Genomic DNA, 21,343 nt, shown 5'->3' with positions numbered 1-21,343 from the left:
TTCTGAATGAGCTAATGGAAGTGCAGAGTAAGTAATGTTTCCTTTACTAGGGTTTAAATTACCAGGGGGAAATATAATGAAATGCTTGCTAAATTAGTTCATGCATGTTTATTCTTATTGAAGAAGATGCTCTCACAGCAGGATGAGCAACTGGATCAAATAGCAAGCTAACGAGTAGCAAGCTAAGGGCCAGCTAGCACACAGTTATCCTAATAATGGGACTGTAAACACGCTCACAAATGCAATAAAAACGTCGTTACCTTGAGTATGCACATGTGGCTGCGTCTTCGTTTTACAACCCTGGGTGTTTTATGTCGTACGGTGGCGGTATGCGTCAGGTGGAGGCTGTAAAAGGTTTGTTTGCAGACACGCTGACTATTTGTTGTCCTTTCAGAGCACCAGTCGGTTCCCTCAGCATCCCTTCACTCCTGCCTTCCACCTTTTTACTCGCTGTATATGCAAACCTGACATCTAGTAGTATTAACAAGAACTGTGCCCTGTTTGTATTTCCCTATATTGTGTAGCCTACAGGTTATGGCATCCTTAATAAATATTTAACGAAATAAATCACCATGTCTCCATCCTTCTGGTTGTCTTACCATTGCGATAGGGGGGAATGCCTCGGTAGCGACACTTAGTGGTCAATAGCAAACATTACACACCAAACTCCCCTCCAGCAGGGGGACAAAATGGAAGAAGTATAACACACAACTAACATCATAATGTGCAACAGAGGGGCTGCACTGTCCCACCTACACAACGCTGTGCATAATCATCCATAACAATTTATAGTTTTTGCATGCACACAATGAAGCACCACATTATGATCAAAATTAAATTCCCAGGATGAGACCTGTTGGCCAAAGAGTGCAAGTCATTCATGCCGTTAAAATGTTAGCAGTTCATGTGCAGCCCAGGACCAGGGTGTCATCTGCCTGCATACTGTCTAATCAACTACAAATTGTCCACAAATACTTTAAAACAACGGACGTTACATTTGTATATGCAGTGCAAAGAAAAACTTTATTGAAACAATTCATTGAAAACACAATTCTTAACTGGTTCATTACCTAATAATTGCTTCATTTTCTCCTTATGGCAACTTTTTACAGCATATTTAAAACTCTTTCATAGAAAAAATATGTTTAACAACTTAATCTACAATTAACATAGCAAAGATATCAGTGGAAATGTTAAGGCACTTGATCACCAGAAAAGGCCACAAATAAAAATGTTTCACTCATTTGGTTCTTTAGTTAGCAGGACACAGAAAACACAAAATGAAATTCACTGAAGACTGAAATGAAAATGGTGGCAAAATAAAAGACAAAATAAAAATCACTCTTAAACTAAATGCTCTGAAGAGACACTCGGACAGACAAAATGAAATTTGGTCCCACAGGTTCAAGAAACACTCCTTGAATTACACATTATAAGTGATAAGGGATTTGAGATGCATAAATTGTACATCATCAACATTTAACTGTTGACATGAACACAAAACAGAGGACAAAATCCATAATTTTGGCACTGAGGCACAACTGTTAGCAAGAAACTGAAACAATGAAAAACTGAGCAACCAGAAGATGGCAGTGTAGATTGTTAAGAAGGCCTTACTGCACTTTTAAGTGAATCCTAACATGGAAAATCACCATACTGAAGAGCCTGTTTCTAGAAATGGAAACTTTATACCCTTCTTTTTACAGCATTTCCTTTGACTTTGGTTTATTTGACACTTTCAAACAGACTGAGAATGTAAGTGGTGGGCATAAGGTGTCCCCCATGGGGAATGACAGGGTGAAGCCAAACTAAAACTGTCCTATTAAAGAGGATAATAAACCTGTTTATCCACACTCTGTACAGTACGAAAACTAGAAACAGACAAGAGGTTAAAGTGTTTTGAGATGTGTTTGAATGCTTCTTGTTACTGAGGAGCTGTGGTTTAGACATGTGACTTTAAGAGCTTGTTTTTATGGAGAAAGAAAAGAAATCTCATGAGGTTATTTTTAACAAAAAGACACAAAAATAGTCCTCCATAATTTCACGATGCAACCAAAATAAATAAAGCCAGCATTGGAGAAGCATTTTCTTTGTCAGCCAGCATATATTGTTATAAACAGGACCTTAGCTGGCAATAAACAGTTTTTCACAGAGCTTGATAGTTAAGATAATCAGCCATCCAAATTTTCCTTCACCAGGATGGAAGATTGTGTGTATATGATGTTTGATCAAAGTGGAACTGTTGTTCCTTTGCTGGTGTCTGACTGACCACAAATGCACTGTCCAGTTTTGTGCATAATGTAGCTTTCATGAGAGGTTATTGTTGTTGGCATCTGTCGTCTGCTCCAATAATCCCCCCCCAACCCCGACACACACCAAAAAAAAGGCACAAAAGTGACGGCTTCTCTGCAGTCACACTATAACCGACAGTGATATGTAATTTTCCCAGAAAAGGTTTAAAGTTATTGGGTCCTCTTATACTGATGTGCTGTGTCTCTCCTTCCATAAAAGTTTTGGTCTCATTTGGAACCTGAATTCATTTCTGTTTCAGCTTGAACATCTGGATTTCACCACTCTCCACCTGAGACAGCTTCACTTAACATCATATAAACCGAGGTCTGGTATTACTGTGTTTACTTTGAGTAGCATGGGTGGAGAAGCCTTGGCTTGGCTGAGACTAAAATGTATTTGTCTTTTCTCAACCATAAAATGCTAGGTCTCCTCATCCCATAGGCAGAGCTGTTTTTGGGGAACATAGTAGGTAAAATGGTAGCCCTTGCTGCAGCTCTTTATGCCACACTTGTAGGTGGAGCCTTTGCCTGTGGTGTCCCGGCTGCGACAGTACTTAAGCAGACATGGGTACCACTCCAGACGCAGGCTGTATGTGCAGAGACATGGCTGCCACAAATCCTTAGTAGAGTGACAGGCCTGAAAGCTGGGCACCTCCGTTGTCTGGGGCAGGACCTCAAATATGGAGCCATCTACACCTATAACAGACAGAGGAGGAGCGTTATTATCAGAGCGTGTGGTATTAAAAACAAAAGCAAGATATCTGCAGTTGTGTGAACCATTCTCTTTCTGATTTTTCTCAATTACATACTGTATTGAACTGGAGAGGGCGAACAAAGTGGCTAAAAAGAAAGGAGACAGTGCAGTAAGAGGGGAGCTTTGTTATGCAAAGGAGATGCTACTGTGATTGCCTCTGCAGATAATGGTGCGGAGTGCTCACTGAACCATGACCATCAACATTGTTTCCTCTGTAACAGTACTGTCAGGGGACAATAGTGCTGTCATATAGATTCTCCTCAGCCCAGATAATTTGGACTTCATTACTATTAAGATACAGGGTCCCATTGCAAAATGCCAAATAGAGGAAATAATGATATGTTGTTCAATTTAGGGTGAGGATAGATAAATAAACAGTTTAACTACTTGTCACCCTGCTTCATCTTTTTTCACAGGTTTTTCAAAGATTTTTTTCAAGGTACAAATAGAAAATGTCTACACAATGTAAAGATAAAGAGGAGGTGAAGTAATACTTTAGCTTTAATAGTGATTGAGCTTATCAAGAAAAACTTGAGATAATACTTGGAGTGATATCACTAAAATTCAAAAGTAGTGTTTGTCCTGGAGCACCCTGGTGATCAAGTGGTTGAAGCGCATGCCACGTAATCGCAGTGTCCCTGGTTCGAATCCGGTCAGGGACCTATGCTGCAGGTCATTCCCCTCTCTCTCTCCCTGTTCCCTGTCGGCATCTCTGCCAGCTACTGACTAAAAAAAGGCAAAAAGCCCAAAAAAATCAATCTTTAAAAAAATGATAGTGTTAAGGACCATCAGTAAAGAGATATAGCGAATATAGAGACAATCAGGAGGAAGTTTTTCTCAAACCACCAACAAAACATATGCCAGTTGCAATGATAAAACAAGATAAGATGACCACTGACCTTTGTCCAGCCAGTGTTTGACATCGGCCTCTCTGGTGTAGATGGCCTCGTGAGCCTCGCTGCACATGTTGTGGATGTGGGCGCTGAGTTGCCAGGCCCGACTTAGATTTACCGCAGCGCTCATTGTCAGCTGCTCCAGTCCTCTCCGTTCCTCCGCCAAGCGAATGGCCTGAGGATTTTTCTGAGCAGATAGTACAATATTGACTCTTCAGATCCATTGAATCATATAAATATTACATTTTTCTTCAGTGAAAAAGTTTCTTATACAATGCATAAATGCTGTGTATCATACCTGTCTGAGACGGGCCATGGATTCACTGGGGATGATCTCATTGCGGTTGAGGCGAGAAATGAAACACAGGGCCTGGTACTGGTTCTGCCCTCTTTCCAGCTCGCCCAGGATCAATGCTCGGAATATCTTCACATCCTGCAAGACACAAGGGATGAGAGATGATTGGCTGAACGGATAAACAGACAATTCCCAGAGGACATTGAAGTGGTGCTTTAGGGTTGGTTGTAATAACTTACTGTTTATATGTGCAGGCACATTCGGATTAGAACAAATATTCTTTCCATTTCGGTACTTAATGTAGTACTTTTCCAGACACCCAAAGTAATTCAATATGTGGAGTTCAAAGATGTTCAGACAACTGTCGGCTTAAAGTAAGGAGGGGTTTATGTTCACTACACCCATAAAGCCTCATCTGACAGTTTGTTGATACTTTTTATTGTCTGTAGGCCTGTGAAATGTTGCTGCAGTCATGCTCTGGTTATTTGTACTGTCAAATTAAGGTTTTTGACCTGCTTCTTGACAAACTTATCAGAGTTTCTCACATGCCTTAAAAGTAAAAAAAACTTTACCATGCTGTGTTTTCTATGCAACTGTAGAAGTAGAAAAATGGTGATAGCAGAGAATTCACGAATAAACTTGTTGCTGTTGGCAAGCGTGTGAGAGATCTGGCATCAAACCCAAGGCCATAAAGAGTTCTGTTAGAGGGCATGCAAAGCATGATGGGAAACTCCAGCCGTGGGGAGAGCAGACCAGGAGACCTGTCTTCCTATTCATCTGACACCCCCCTTCTCTTGGCTTCAGCTTCAAGACAGACACACAGTCCCAAACACCCCTCCTCCGCTTTTCACACAACCGTCTGAAGCAAACAGGCTACAGAGGAGTAGCAGTTTCAGGGCTTTCACTCCCAGAGCAGGAGGGAGTCTGGGACAGATAAACACCCCAAAGATAACCCCGTTGAGTTCTTCTTAAGCTCTTTGGTCCCACTTCCTTTATGCAAAACTGTACATGCTGGCAAGAACGCAATACAACCTGCCTCAGATGTGTTTACGCTCTATTGCACTATACATGATCACTGGTTCCTCATTCTGAGAACCACTTTTGTCTCTGAAATGAGACTCTGGCAGGCATACAATACAAGCATGGGTATTACACAAGACAATCATGCGATACTATTTGACCTTTGGAAAGCAAATTACTGAGCAAATATTGATTCATGGGCCTTAAGTGATAATAACCTCAAAATGTTCACCTCACACAACTCTGTGTTCTTCTCAGTGTTGTATGAAAATATGGACTCAAGGGGACCATAGAATCAGAGGCATTAGAAATTAAATACCTCAGATGTTCCCACACTGTGATAATAACCCAGTACTTAAGTTTTTAACAAAAAGAACAAAGTCTGAATGATTAAAGAGTCTGTCAAGAGCAGAGGACGCAGGGTATATCAGAGCGAACACAGAGATGTGAGGAACAGGGAGTACAATACCGGTAGAGAGACGGGCAAGAGTGCCATTTCCCCTCAAGTGTAGGGAGATGCAGAGGCCACGACTTCAAGACCTCCCATATTGCAGACACATGGCGCTACGCTGGGACACTGTGTGTGTACGTGTGTGTAAGGAAAGCAAAAGAAGGGGGAAGGCATTCGTGTCAGCCACATGGATTTGCCCCAGGGCTCTCTGGGTAATTACAGAGAAGCAGAGTAGTTCCACCAACTCTGCTTCTTTGGAGCTTATTCAAAACTCAAGTGTAGATGCTGAGATCTCCTCCTGCTCTGGTGTTATTATGTGTCCAGGTTAATGATTGTCTACTTCTGCTGCCTTGCATTTGGATTTAGGCCAAAAGGGCAAGAGGAGGGCACCAGTGCTTATTGTGGCAATGACATTTTCTGATTGAACTTAAAAGAATAATTCAACAAATCTGGAATATATGCTTTCTTGCAGTTACCCTAGAGAAGATTGATACCACTGCCATGTTTAGAAAAGGCTAGCCTGCCTTTGTCTGTGGTAGCAAAACTACCAGTACATCCTGGAGTGCCCCATAAAACCATAACATACCATTTTTATGCTTCCTTTTTTAACAGACTATGAAAATGAGATATAACGTGTCAATAATTGAGTCTTATATGTGCTGATTGAAAGTAAAAAATATTTGCCTGACAGAAACAGCCAGCAGTCATGTTCAGCTAACCGACTGCTGGCTGTAACTTAATTTATTATTTATGGAGAGTGATAATTAAAGTATTTCTTTAATCATGCAGGTAGCACTGAAAAAAAACTGAACATATTTATGTGTGTAAGAGATGGGTTTTCAGCTGCCATTTAATTGAAATGAAGGCTAATTGAGGCCTTTAAACTGTAATAACAAGTGTTGATATCGTAGTGGTTTAGGTGCTGCTGAGACAATAATTACTACAGCTTCTAAAAGCAAATAGAGTAATAACAATGACATCATCTCCACAGTAAATAGCCAGACAGAAGCTCTTGGATTCAACCGTTTGTTTGGATAAGACTAGACTCTCTTCTGCCTGCCTGAAAGCAGCACTGGCACAAGCACACTGAATCATTTGTGCAGACACACTCAAAAGTAGAATAAAAGCAGCAAAAGAGTGAAACGTGCAGTGGTATAATCAGAGGACGTTTTACACTTGTTGTTGTGATGATGACAGGCACTAGGAGAGAGTGAGTACTGAAATGACTGATCAAACAACAGTTATCTCTTTTAAAATCTGCCAAGTGGGTTGGTGGTGTTTTTTTTGTTTTTTTTTTAAGTCAGAGTATTATGCAAACTGCAGATGGGGGTAAGATACAAGTAGAATATGACTTTGATAATGCATCAGACGAATAGGATAGAAGCAGGTGCCAAGTTCATGTGGGTTTGCAGTGAGGGTACATTACTATTTCCTCTATGTAATGGGTATATATATAACATATTATGCAGACTGCTTCTTAAATATCCCACATTACTAAATAGTAGACACAGATAAGGCTGGGTGATACTGTACGTCTGAGAGGGAAAATAACACATTCAACTTTGGGACATCATAACCAAGTGAGCCTGCTGCAGCTTGAAAATGAAGAGGAAGGCCATTTGAGTTTCCAGCTACTCCCCAAAGAAGTGAAGCCTATATCAGGAAAATGAGTCACCCTCTAAAAGTGCATTTCCACAAACATACATGAAATTAAAGGCCTGCAGACCAACATTTAGAGAAAATCACCAGGTACGGACATTAAGAATTAAAAGAGTGACATTTCCCCGTCTTGAAAAAGACTGGTAATAACATAATCAAAGGACAGCATAGCCTTGAGTTTTTCCCCACCAGAGCAGTGTAAATGTCAGTACAGCTATAAATAATCAACACAAGTACAGATTCCTCAGCATTGCTCCCTGACACCCGGGACTTAGTCCATTTGCGGACAAACTACCACTGGCCAACAGCCAAACACAAGTCTGTATTCATGCAACCTGACTAGTAGGTCATACTAAGACCTGTTAAACAGGCGAGAGGTGGGGGCCTGTTTCATTGGTGGTTACCTTTGGATGGCCAGATTATTTAAGAGTTGCACAAAAGCCTATTCAGAAACTCAAAGGGTGCCATTTACAGTGAACATTCTCCGTCAGTGTAGTTGTAACCCAGCTAGCCAAACACGCTCTTTTCACCTGGTTTAGGGGACGTGAAAATGAGAGCTACAAGGCCTACATTAAAAGAAAAAAACAACAACGCTGTTTTCTATGAGGGTTCTGTAGCTAGAAGTAGTTAAATCCCAGTGAAATGACTAGTGCCAGACATTTACATCTCACTTTTGACGCTATACTAACTGTGCCAGCTCACACTTGCATGCATGGATGGACATTCAAACACACACAAATGCGCGCACACACAAATGCGCACACACACACAAATGCGCGCACACACACAAATGCGCGCACACACACACACACACACACAAACATAAACAGTGGGGCAGTAGCTATTCCCTGTGCAGAAGGTTCTTCCGGTTTTCCAATCCCCTCTAAGACCCTGTCTGTTGATAAGGCTGCTGGCTGGCCGGGAAGCACTGCTGGTCAGCCACGCTCTGATGAGTCATTTGGGATCATTGTGGGACTGGGTATTTGACTGGGTCAGAACATTTTTATTTAACCAATTATTCAGTGCTGAAACCAAAAAGTATCTGAATTATGAACTATTAACTAACTTTTAACAACTACAAATATGTATTTATTAGGAGGCTGAGTTTGCATACTAACACTATTCTACAATTGAAAAATAAAAGCTCAGCTTCAGGATCACAAAGCCCATTTGGCTTCTATTTGAAGAAACATAAGTGATGAAACATTGCATTTACTTTTCAGACTCCCAACATACCTAAATGTCTCTGATTCCCCTTTAAAAACAACATTAGGATCTGCTATGTTTGGCAATGGGGAGGATATTTGCCTTGGTGTACAAGAGGAGCCCAGTCAAAAAGCACAGGTGTAGAGCAGGGATTAAAGATCATGTTGGGAGACAGAGGGAGAGAGGGTGAGACAGACTCATACAGACAAAAGGAGCAGGAGAAAAAGCTGCTGGGCTAAGAAATGCTTGAGTTGAAGCTAATTACAGAGTCTCCAAAGGCAGGAATGCGGAGTCACATTTGGGGCTGGTCACACCTGGCTGTCCAAAGAGGGAACCAATTAGTAAACACTGGCATTGAATAGACAATAAAAACACTGGAGGCCAGAGAAAGAAAGGAGTTCACCTTGGCTATTCTTTTGAATACAATGGAAGGTAACTTACTTTCCAAACTGCTGGAGTGTTAATATTGAAATGTTACACATGAATTCAGAAATACAGCCATGAATTTGATCTTTAAAAGCCTTAAAACTTGTGCAGGCCACAACGAGGTAACTGTTCATCCACACACAGTCTGGATACAATTATCCAGACACCCAAACTGTTTATGGAGACTTTGCATCCAGGAAATGAGAGAGAGACAAACAGTGAGTGCTAACAGGGAAGGAAATGAGGCAGCTAGATAAGGTATAAACAATAGAGATGGCCACAGTCCCATTCAGCCTCTAACTGTTGTCCCACAGCTTTCATATCCTGTTGCAACGGACACACAAACAGCTATTTCATGGCTAAGGATTCAAAAATAATAATAGCATGAGTTAAACTAAAATAGCATCTTTATTTATTTTGTTATTTTTTGTGAAGGCAGGCATTTGAAGAAGGTTTCCTTAAAATTGACTTTAACAAAGCATAATGTGTAAATAACCAAAATATTAGCATACCAAAATTCAACTAATTAAACTATCATTAAAAAACGTTTTTGAAAGTAATCAGCGTGAGTTTTGAGTGATCTGTCAATTCTCTAGTCTGTTGAGTCTATTGTCTGTTGTCCTTTACAGAGAAACCAAGCTGCTTAATTCTAGTTTTTACAGTACTCTTTAAAAACAGTGGAGGTTATTTTCATCACTTTTCTTTCATGCCTTCCTTTGCTCTTTTTCAGAAAATAGGTTTTTACTGGAAAAGGAGGATAAGGACTTACATTTAGCACTATAACTGACTAATGTCACAAAGGCAGCACAACAAAGTCTAAAACATCAAATTAATTGATTTGAAACTAGCCAGGGTGAGCTAGCCAAAAGGACACAAACATGAACTTGACAAAAGGACATTTAAGGACTCTGTATGGAGGTCAGAACAGAAGTTTTGGCAGAGTAAACCCTTTCGTTAGCTTTTTTGTTGCCAACCTCTGAGGTAGACACAAATGATCACAACTGTGCACACTGCAAGCCGCAACAACAGTGTCCTCGTCCATCAAATGTTGTTACTGCATACTGGAGCATCATGCTGTCCACTGCCCATGCTCATTTGAAAAGAAAATCTAAAAATGTGGATGATAACTGTCTTGCTCTCCTTGCGCCTTTCTTGATGTGTGCCTGTGAGAGACTGTGGGAATTGGAAGCTTTTTTCTTTATCAGAAGCATTACAGACGAACATCTGGCCTGCTGGTGGGAGGAGGATAAAGGATAAAGACATCAACAGGGGCCGAGGGGCCACAAGAGGCCAAAGGGGGCCCATGTGAGCCTTGAAGGGCCACAACAAGGCCACAGAAGAAGCTATTTTCCTGAGACCCAGAGTCAGCAGCTAACAAAGGGTATTTAGGAGAAAGACCAACATGTGCGAGCTCATATCTGAAAAGGCCGACGCTTGCACACTTTGCAACGAAAGATACAAGAAGAGCAGAATCAGAAGGGACATAATAACATATAAATATATTTAACGGAAAATCCCAAATGTTTTTGGTCCCAGAGTGACCTCATTGGACCTAGATTAGACTGCCTTTATTTGAGAGTCAGTGAAGTGAGACAGGAAACAAGGGAAGAGAGACAAAGGTGTGACATGCAACAAAGGTTCCTATGCCAGGAATCGAACCGTGGATGTTGTGGTTTTATGGTTTGCGCTCTCACCATTAGGCCACTAGGTCCCCCTCACTGGGCCTTTCTATAAATCTGTAAATTCCAAAAAACATGTGTAGAGTAATCTCAAACAAATATTCCTCCCTAGACACGTACAGTATCTGAAATTCCTGTGAATCATACATGTGTTTTATTATGCTGTTATGTGGAGTTTATCTCTCTCACATTGAGAGGAGTCACACCTTGAAGATGGGAATTGCGTAGGTGTAGTTGTCTTAAGGCAAACAAAAGCTTGAGATTGAGGATGCTTATTCATGGGAAACTTATGTCAACTGTTTCATTTTCACTTCATTTACCATGAGGATGACCTCGCTGACTCACAGGTGACTCACTGTGAACTTTCACAACAGCAGATTGGAAGACTCATGTGCCCTTATAATATGTCCTACAAGTGTGTCTGAAGCGACAACATTTCCTGGAACAGGTGACATGTACTTGTAAAAAAAAGTCTTTACAAGTTTGTGCAAGTGACAAAGTGGGATGGTGTTTCAGGGTTGAGTGAGAGGCAAGGTGTGGCGGCCAAGAGAAAAAAAAAGGTGACTGTACTGCACTGACTTGCAAATGATGTACAGTTCCTGAAATCAGGGAAAAACAACCCACGGCGCTTCTCTTGACAAACATCAATGTTTCCCACAAACAAAAAAGAACTCTGGATTGCCAGAAAGCCTCCTACACACCCACAGGTGTTAATATAGTCCAAGTCCATTTGAATAATTTTAATAAGAGGTACAGTATGTGAAAGCTAAGAGATACCCGAGAATGGGCATCTGCCAGAATGGGTCACAGATACTTTACAGTGTATCCCAAAGGGAGGGCATGCAGAAAGGCCAACCTGCCCAACCCCCAACTTTCATTTTGTTTTTTACATAGCACATGAGGGTGTGTGAAGAATCTTCAATTCACTCTTAAGCGCTAGCTTACTGTTGGGCGTATCCATAAAGCCTCTGTGCTTTGAAGACTAACAGCATATAAACAGGAGCAAATTAACCTGAGGCCAAAAGACATGGCTGAACAAAATCTGATTTATACGGCTGAAATGAATCAGGAAATTAATAAAAAGCTAACATGCTCATTCACACTGTGGTGCCATTGTTTGCAAAATCCAGAGTCATTTAACATGATAGTGTGAGACTGAGTGTCAAGTGGCTTCCAACATCTGGTGCTCCCTTGACCCAACAACACAGCATTATTCCATGTTGACACTGATAATGCATACATCTTTTTTGGGCACTTACTCTCCAGAGAGTATGCATGTGAAAATGACTGTTCTTATGTGGTTGTAGAGGCAAAAGTGGAGCTTTTTGATTGTCATGTGATCACTTGCAAAGCTGCTGGCTTAAGTGGCTTATGTGTCCTCAAAAGAAGACGTTTAAGCACTTTTCCATTATGCTGCCATTTCAGTAAGGACAGCAACCCTTTAGAAAAGGATCTCAAAACTAGAATACACACCTTTTTCAAATTATTATTATGTGGCATTCATTGGTTTTGGTAATTTTTTCTTTAAAAAAAAATCAATATCTCTTTGGAGATTTGTATCAAACAAATTAAATCTTCCTTTAAGTGTTAACTCAGCTCAGTCGCTTACATTCCTGCATTGATCAAACCCACAAGTTGGACATGAAAAGACACACGAAGAAAACACTGATTAGCTCAGCTCTTACATCTGGAAAGACCTAAAACAGCCTTCAAATATGTGAGACATTTCCTTTGGATTAATCTTCAAGCGATGGTTTATGTTCAGCTCAAGGTCTTAGACTGTGTTAGACTATTAATTTTTGCAGTGCTTGCTGAAGGACAAAAGGTCTGTTCAACAGCACATCTGCATTCAGATTTCTCTCACGTTTCAAAACTGTACATTGGCAGTGAGCTTGTCACTGGGATATTACTTGACAGATTGCTGCAATTTGACATCATTTAGAAAAGGCTCAGTGACTCGGATCAAATTGTGAAATCACTTGAATGATGTTCCTCTTTTATGGTGTGAATCTGGATTCAAGTTCTGAGCAAATTAGGAAACCCATAAACGCAGCTACAGAATTAAGACGGAATGATTAACAGAATGTCCCTCATGCTGACGTTTACTTAACTTGACATAGTCATATCATGAGCAAGCACATCCCCCTTTTCCACATGTTAAGAGAACATGCAACCCCCCTGAAATCACAATGATTCACTGCTTGTATAAGGTTGACTAAGCTTCCCTCTCAAATACAACAGGCTAGTGTCTAATGGTTATAACGTTTCGCATCGTATCTTTGCAACATATTCAGAAAGCAGCTGAAAGAAAGAGAGCAAGACGGCTGCTCTGTCTGATCATTAATAAAGAGCTCTTTTTGAAATGGTCCATGTCTTTGCAAAGATCTGATGCTTTTTTTCTCAGCCCTTGATTAATCAAACATATAAAGTCTGAGAGTAAAGTAACAGGAATAAATGCTTCAAAAGAGAACTTAAAACTGCATAGTTCATATCCACCTTTGGCTGTATAGGTCATTATAACTCTCTTGTAAAACACTCTTCTTCCCACACGCGTTCATCTGGACTGTATATTCATGGCAGCTGGAAGTGACGGCTCATCCAACTTTCCATAAATCTTGGGAGATACTGCAACAAGAGCTGAATAAAAACCACATGCAGGAGAGAGTGGGAGAGCAGGAAGAAGTGAGCGAGAGACAGAAAAGGGGAACTGAGGGAGAAAGAGACACAGAAAGGGGGGGTATGCAGGCTGACCTACAACTGGAACAGATAAATCAGGCAGCGGAAAAGTAAAGTGATCTAAGAGGTTCTGTTGGCTTTATGCAAATAAACAAAACCATATGTGCATATGCAAGTGTGCATGCATGATAGGACGCAACAAGACGGGGCTCCTGCACAACCAAGCGATGGCTTCCCTTGCACAGAGATCAGTGTATGTCTCTTTATATTAGTGTGTCATCAATGATTGGGGGTGACGGCCTCTTCTCTTTCAACTCTAAATTAGCTGTTTTGGTTAGTGAACCAGACGTGCAGATCAAAAAGGTCAGACATGCCCACTTAATCCTGGTAAATCTCCCCCTTCACATCTCGCCAGCCTGTCAGCTTCTGTGTGACAGCAACCATCACAGACACATGCCTTTGCTCTGTGCGCCTCTGTGAGTCCCTCCCTTACGGTCAGCAGTTGTAGTTTTCCTTCCAGGACTGACATCTGTGTCTCTCAGTGCTCATTGTTAAAACTAAAACAGTATTATCTTTCCAAAAAAAATGATGAAAGCAATACTGGTCAGCGAGGGACACTTGATCTGCTCGTCTACTTTTAGAAGAATGCTAAATATGGCTGCTGATGATGAGCTCTGGGATGGACCCTGAGCAGCAGGGGTTTCAAGGCTGCTGGGGTCTGTGGGTATCCACATCTAAGTAACAGCAGCTGCCTTAACCTCTGTGAGACTCACACTGAGATGGAAAAAGATGAATGAAACTCTAAGTTTGGCTTGGGCTTATATGTCAGTTGTAGTATTTGCTCCAGGGGGTTCGGGCAATTGGGATGTTTTCCTTTATGCTCCAGATTTGTGATGCTCTATCTTTGCCTAAGGGTAATCATTTAGCTTGAAGAAAAGAGGCCATTGTGGTCCTCTAATTTCAGCCCTGATGGACTCTAGATTTAAAAGACAGATAATAAAAACAGGAAAAATTGTCAAAAGGCATCAAGGCAACATTCACTCCCAACTATTGCAGCTTATTTTTGGGCTACTGGCCTCACCACTAAGTAAATGACTTGGATTTGCTAAAGCAGGGGTTTTGGGTCATGTGAAACATTGACAAAAACAGTTTTTGTTGCGGGGGCCTCAGATACAGCTGAAACAAGCTAGATATGGTCTAAATCAAATTAGACTTATATTTTCCCCAAAGGGAAGGTTGGAGCTCACCGGTAGTGTCTGAGGGGTCTTTGGGAGGTCAAAATAAAAGAACCATGGATTTAGGGTCATTTAAAGATCACCAAGAATAGTTGTACACACTGAATTAACTTATTCCTTATTTCTTCTTATTTCTTTCTTATTTTTTTAATTATTTAATACACTAACACACTTTTCATTATTTTGGATGGGGACCTCTCAGTGACTGGCCCCTAGTCATCACTTTGTACAATCTACCAATATAGTGTCATTTGAGACTTTACTAACAACTATGTATCTACTCTCATACCTCCAGTGTGTCAGAAGGAGAGAGGAAAACAACAACCTTTACTTTAAGCGGTAAGCAGGATCACCTCTCACCTGTTTGAAGTCCGCCACAAAAGTAATGAGTGCCCCATCTCCCTGCTTGAATTCGAGTGATATCGAGTCTCTTTCATTGTCCGCCTCCAAAACCTCCTCAGTCACCAGTCCGTCAGACAGCCGGACTCGGACGCGCAGCTCCGAACCAAGTCCAACAGCGACGAGCAGCACCACCAGAGCGCACAGACGGCTCAGTATCCGACCTGAAGCCACAGTGATGTAACTCGCAAACATCCCCAAAAAGTGAACAAAACTGAACCCGACAGAGGAAAAAACCGAGGCGAAATCCAAAAGTGTGCGTTCATATCCCCTAACTCTTTTCTTTGATTTTCCGTAAAGTCTTTTCCTTCATATTCAAGGTGTAGTTTACAGGTCTCTGTTCCATATGGCCCCCTGTGTGCCAGCACTTTCCAGAATTACAAGCATGGATATAAGACTAAACCGAGACGACAATCCTCTTACTAAAAATCACTGCTTTTCACTTCTGGTAGAGCCGATAGTTTACTTCCATTGAAAGTCTCTTGCTCCGGCGTTGTTGATAAGATTGTGCGCTGCTCAGTTTCCTCCTGCGCTACAGGCTATAGTCCGATGATCGCACGTTGCTTTTCATTCTGCTTTCTGTTGATATTCCCGTCTTTTTTTCTCTCTCTCTCTCTCCCTCTCTCTCTCGCTCTCTCTCTCTCTCTCTCTCCTTCTGCAATTCATGGAGTCCCGTCACTTCCTATCCGCCGGTATCCCACAGCTCGCCAGGCCTCCAAACTTTCTGTTGTGTGTGAGTGAGTGAGTGCAGTGATGGTAGTAAACTCTTAAAGACACACCACCACCCTCTGCAAACTCTGCCCATCCCCCTTTAAAAGGCCTCATGTGATCCTTCTAGCACTCAAGCAAGTAGGCTGAACTAATAATATCCCCCTACAATTATAACAAAGGTGTTATTAGGATTTGTTAATCATAGTTTTGTGGATGTTGTTCTCGCCATGTAGGGATAAATAAAGGACTTGGGGCAAACTATAACCTGCAGCTGTTGGAAGTGAAAAAGCAAATAACATCCAGTCGTTAAACAAAACAATTACATATTTGAAAAACATTTATTAAATATCACATGGTTGACATTTGACTAAGTTAACAGCCCATTAGGGAATCAAATAAAATGTGGTGGATTACTTTTTTTTTAACGACCTGATGTTGGATAATATGTCGTTGTGTAATATCAAATTCACTATTATTTCAAACAACCCAATAAGGACCTACAAGCTGTTCTGTTAGTCTGCATATTTTCTGTAATCTCAGTTTTCTCATAAGTAAAAAAGTTGTATAATATTAAGATAAAGGCATCGTTTTTCCCTCACTCCTCTTTTTTCAGTTGTTTATCTAATGCTATATCTCTCTGACACCCTTTACTTTTAATTTGTGAGTTCAACTGGGACATCAGCCCTTCTGAAATAAATCAATCAGGTAATTATTACCTATGATGACAACATATGTTTGATTCAAAGGTTCCAGCTCAAGGAAAAAACACAGTAACTCTTTTATTGTCTTTGTGTGTTATTTAATTTTATGATGTCCTCAAGGGAAAACCTGACTAAGCTGAGTTGAGAGCTGCCAAACAGAAAAAAGCTGCCTATCTGAAGGAAAATCTCAGTGCCAAATTAAATGGTAGATTACCATTGTGTGGGTGTTGCAATAGAGAGGGTGACATCAACTCACTAAGCCATCTGAGCAGTTGTGTTATCTCTTATCATTGACGCACAGCATTCTGGGTGGGCCGGGCCCCAAGCTGGTGACCCCAAATGTGGCAGCACTCAAGAGCTGCTGCTGAGACCATGAGGTGGTCGCTCCAGTGAAGGGGAAAAGCAAACAGAGAGGCTATAAAGCAGAGCAAACATTGTTAGCTGGGCCTGGTAAACCAAACTGGGCCCTGCACGGACCCCGATAGACTGGAGAAGAGGAGGTCAGGCAAACACACCCCTTTGTGACGGAGTTTAGTCGTCAAGTACTGTCAGGCTACATCTCAGTTAGACATTTAAAGAGCAAACTGCATTTCCTGCTCCAAATCTGTTGCCTGGGTCCAGACCTTTAAATCCGCCCACTCCATCACATTACTGTCTGATATCAGGCAACCAAATCCAGCCCCACCCTTCACTCCTATAATCAGAGGGCAATAGTTTTGGACTTCCATTTAAAATTACGCTTTTGAATGTTGCCCTTTCTTCCCTTTAAATTTACACGCACACACACACACACACGCACACAAACCAGTCCAAAGTGCAGTAGCTACTCGGAAGTGTTTGCCTGGTATGACACAAGCAGATAGCAAAGATATACTCAACCTGCAGTGTGCTGAGGGTGTTTATGATTAACTGGCAATTGTGTTGTGCTGCAGTAATTATGGACACAACAAGCTGATATGGGCATCTACGTCAGTGCCTTACCTCACAGGTCCTTCATAAAACAGTGGGCCTAACAAACCACAAGAAAATACATAAATCTGTTAAGTTCTTGTATTGTGAAGAAAAAGCAACAGCAAGAAACACCCCCATGATTATGATGTTCTGCTTTACACTTACAGAATATAATGTAGATTCTTCCATATTTTTTCACAGTTTACTTGATTTCCATACCATTTATCCACATTTTGCAGAGTTTGGAATATTTTGCAGCGCGTCTCAGCTGAATTTCTAGAGACACTGTTTGCATTCCTAAGGCAAAACCTGTGAAATAGACACCGCAGCCTTGTCTGGTCAGTCTCCTGTAGGCTCTATATGTGTTTGCTTTTTCACCCTAACAACACAAAACAGAAGTTATCTTATCTAAACACACATAATCTTTACATCCTCTTTCAGTTGAGAAATACGAAACCCAATTTATACCTTATCCCTTGTCAAAAGTGAAACACCGACTTCCTAAAAGAACAATGATATGGAAGTTCAATTAGACACATATAGCTTTTATTTGCATTTCACATCTGAACATATCCATATCCATTTAGATTAAAAAGGACAGTGATCGTGGTTCCATTACTAAAACATTAGGCTACTGTAAATAAATCACACCTGAATCATAATAAACACAGTAATGATGTTATTTGATTATGTAATACTGAAAAACTTAAACATACCAAAACATTCATTAAAAACATCAGTGTATGTGTATTTATATTCAAAACTTTGTATATATTTATATTTATATTATATTCAAAACTTTGGATGGCATGGTAATTCCCAATTGCTACACACACACACACACACACACACACACACACACACACACACACTTGCTTCCACTTTTACAGTTAAAAATGTGAGGTATTTCCACCCTTTGATGAGGGACAATTGTGCCTATTTGTGAGGTATTCGGCTTTGACTACAACCAGCGTTCTAATACTGCATTCCAGTCATATGTGTGTTCATGTGTGTGCATGTGCGTGGAAATGCACACAGAGAGTTAGCATAAAATGTCTAACAGGGGATTTGCGCCACCCTGATAGAGCTTTTCATCAAAACAACTTTTTTGCCGGTGAACTGAACGAGCCAAATGTTCTGTGCCTCATCACTGCCAAATGCAGTAGATTCAGAGCATATTCCCCAACTCAAACACTTTCATTGCAAAAAACTCCAGATAGAGAAAGACAATGTTTGCATTGAGGGTCGCTATCACATGCAGCCAGTGAGTGTAGTATTCCTAATATTCCCTGTATAGCTGTAATATTTTCCTCCATAATGGTTTGTAATCAGAATGCCTCCAAAACCAACAAGCTGATGATGTTCCACCTCTGCAGCATTGCAGAATGAAGACAGCCAGTGGGGGAGAGCCAAGCTCTGTGGTTGATCTGTAGTTGATCTCCCCACTAGACAGATGCCAGAAGTGTTTGTATGTGTGAGTGAGTGTATGCTCTCAAGAATGTGTACAGTATTTACATAAGGATTGCAAGAGCTGAAATCAAGCTGCTTTCTAGTGCTCTGATGATATTTTCATATCCTTCCTCCCCTTCTTTTTCCCCCCTCTGTTTAACTGCTTTGCCTTCAGTGTGTCTGGGGCAGCAGCCAGTCAGCTCAGCAGGCTTCTGCTGTAGGCTGACTGAGGAGATATCCCCTTACACATGTGGGGCTCTGGGGCCAGGGTAACCATTTTGGAGCACAGGCTCATATGGAGAAAAGAGAGCATAGAAGAGAAAAGTTGGATGATAGTGTTAAGCCAAGAAACTAGAAGAAAGAAAGAAAGTAAATCTGTACAGACATTAGATGATTTATTAGACAATAAACCATTAACAATGCTGGAATCAGCATCTTTTTGGCAGACATTACCTAAGCTCAAGTACACAACTGCTTGTAAGCTTTTTAGCAATTTTACATTATTTCATATTACTCACTGGGAGAGTGGCATCCAGATGTTCCTGTGTCATCACTTCAAAGGAAAAACACAGAGTAAGAGAGGACGGATCATTTAACCCCTTCTTCACCAAGAAAAACATCACACACACACACCCACAAACGGTTCCCTATCCGACACAATCGCTTTTATTACGAAAGAATTCCATGGAAATTCCCATAAAGTTAATGATAGAGGGAAAGAAAGAGTGTGAACGATACGGAGGGAGAGGAGAGGACGGGGTTCTTTTGAATTGTAAAAATAAATAAGCATGTTTGGGCTTATAGCTCTGAGCATTAAACCCCACAGTGAGAATCTTTCCTGGCAGCGTCCCAACACAAGATGAAAGACAATCCTACTTTAAACACAGGCATAGGAACGTATCATTTATCTTTCCCCATTATGGGAGGTCAAAGCTGTTATGATCCAATAGGTGAGGTGGAGCTTTCTGTCTTTCTTTCTATCTAGAAAATACACATACAAATACTTAAAGTATCAACTATTTGCACTCATGGTAATAACAGAACAGAAGAACTACATCCCTGTGTGTACACATCTGGTGATCTGGTAATGTCTTTTTTACAAACATGAATACATCCATCTTCCTGGAAGCCCTTGAGAGATATTAACTTTATAGCCAGAGCATATATTGTTGGTGGGAAAATGCAGAACTTCATGGTGGATGATGTTTGGCCAAGAATCTCCAGCAACTCTTCCTTCATCAGATGGTGTTGATTAAAGTTTCAGTTGCGAGTAAGCACATGACTCAGAACATCTGTTCAGGATACAGGGAAGATCTCCTCTGTATTTAATTAATCAAACTCCGGGGCTGCTGGGGTTAAAGTAGAAATTACTCCTAATTCGCAGTGGGGGACATTTAATAAGGTTGTTGGGAGTCATTCAGAGGTGAATCACCAACCACACCATCTCTCATCAATTAAATTGCCATATATTCATAATAGTATGTTGTCATTTCTCAGTACACATATTTCTGCACAGTAATGCCACCTGGAATTTAGTTCACATGTGTATATATAATTTACTCTTACGTGTTCTTGGATAACAGTGTGGCCCCGAAACAGGTCCTGTAATTTATGACTGTATTAAACTGTGGAACTTTGACAATTTAAGTGTTACAACATAAGAAAAGTGAAAAACACTTTAAAAGAATATGTCAACCATTGTACTGAATGGATGCCTTGTAAAATCCAATATTGCACATAAACCTGCTACTACTCGGTGACCCCTTTATTGTCCTGTATCACTTACTTGGTTGAGGGCTTCTCCACCAAAATGTCATCATTGTTGGTGTTTAATTTCTCAGCTTACAAAAGGTTAATATTTTGAAGATTAGTTGATACAATGACTCTCTATTTTATAATTAATTCAATGAAGCTTCTTCCTCTCAAATGAGAGGCATGTGGCGTTCTGCACATGGCAATAGTAGGTCTCACAGTATAAAGGACAAAAGTGCAGAGATAATGGTTCTTTTAAATGAGGGAGAAGATGGGGCATAAAGTTCCTCCTGGCCATCTACTTTAACCTTTGAGCAGTCATATCTCATGGGTTTGATAGCTGGTTCAGTGTGTCATTCAGAGCTTGGTGCACAGAGACGTTGTCTGCAGGCCGAAGTGTTTTTTGATAATGTCCATTTTATTGCTGGATGTTTACAGTCCACAGTGTTGGTTCAGGTCCAGCTAAGCACATCTTGTCCCTAACGGCCTTCACCTTTCATTGTAACGACTAGCAAAGCCCATTAGAGGACAGAACGACATAGTGCGTGTAGTCACCTGGATGTAACTCCAGTTCTATGTTCTAGTATGTGTGGATTCCTCTAACCACAAGCCCAGCTGGCCCCAATTGTTTGTTACAGAGTTTCAAAGGGAAATGAGCAATGCTAGTGCTGGGCTTTACAGGAGGAGGGGACTGTGCAGATGCTACCCCTCTTCTGGGCTGTGGTGAGGCAGAGCTTTGTAGGGTAAATCACATGTACTCATAGAAGTGGAGTTATATCCAGGTAACTACTATTT

At 40.9% G+C, this 21,343-nt stretch overlaps 1 protein-coding gene across 1 annotated transcript; it reads right to left on the bottom strand.

Moving 5' to 3' along the window:
- Positions 1 to 996: 996 nt before the first annotated feature.
- oafa (OAF homolog a (Drosophila)) lies at positions 997 to 15,702 on the bottom strand. The gene is made up of 4 exons (XM_053321283.1): positions 14,946 to 15,702; positions 4,237 to 4,371; positions 3,945 to 4,125; positions 997 to 2,987 (listed from the first exon to the last, which is right to left on the bottom strand). The coding sequence occupies exons 1-4, from the start codon at positions 15,177 to 15,179 to the stop codon at positions 2,713 to 2,715; spliced, it is 825 nt and encodes a 274-aa protein (XP_053177258.1). The 5' UTR covers positions 15,180 to 15,702; the 3' UTR covers positions 997 to 2,712.
- Between the last annotated feature and the right edge of the window lie 5,641 nt (positions 15,703 to 21,343).

The sequence above is a fragment of the Scomber japonicus genome, chromosome 6, assembly GCF_027409825.1.
Source record: "Scomber japonicus isolate fScoJap1 chromosome 6, fScoJap1.pri, whole genome shotgun sequence".
NCBI lineage: Eukaryota > Metazoa > Chordata > Actinopteri > Scombriformes > Scombridae > Scomber > Scomber japonicus.
This window is presented reverse-complemented; position numbering and strand designations above follow the sequence as displayed.

Bases quoted from the DNA above. Each gene is read 5' to 3' on its own strand.
- oafa (XM_053321283.1), bottom strand. From the start codon at position 15,179: ATGTTTGCGAGTTACATCACTGTGGCTTCAGGTCGGATACTGAGCCGT. The intron at 4,372-14,945 runs GTGAGAGGTGAT...TGTGTCTTGCAG, and splicing joins TTGTGGCGGACTTCAAACAG to GATGTGAAGATATTCCGAGC. The intron at 2,988-3,944 runs GTCAGTGGTCAT...TGTCTGTTATAG, and splicing joins CAAACACTGGCTGGACAAAG to GTGTAGATGGCTCCATATTT.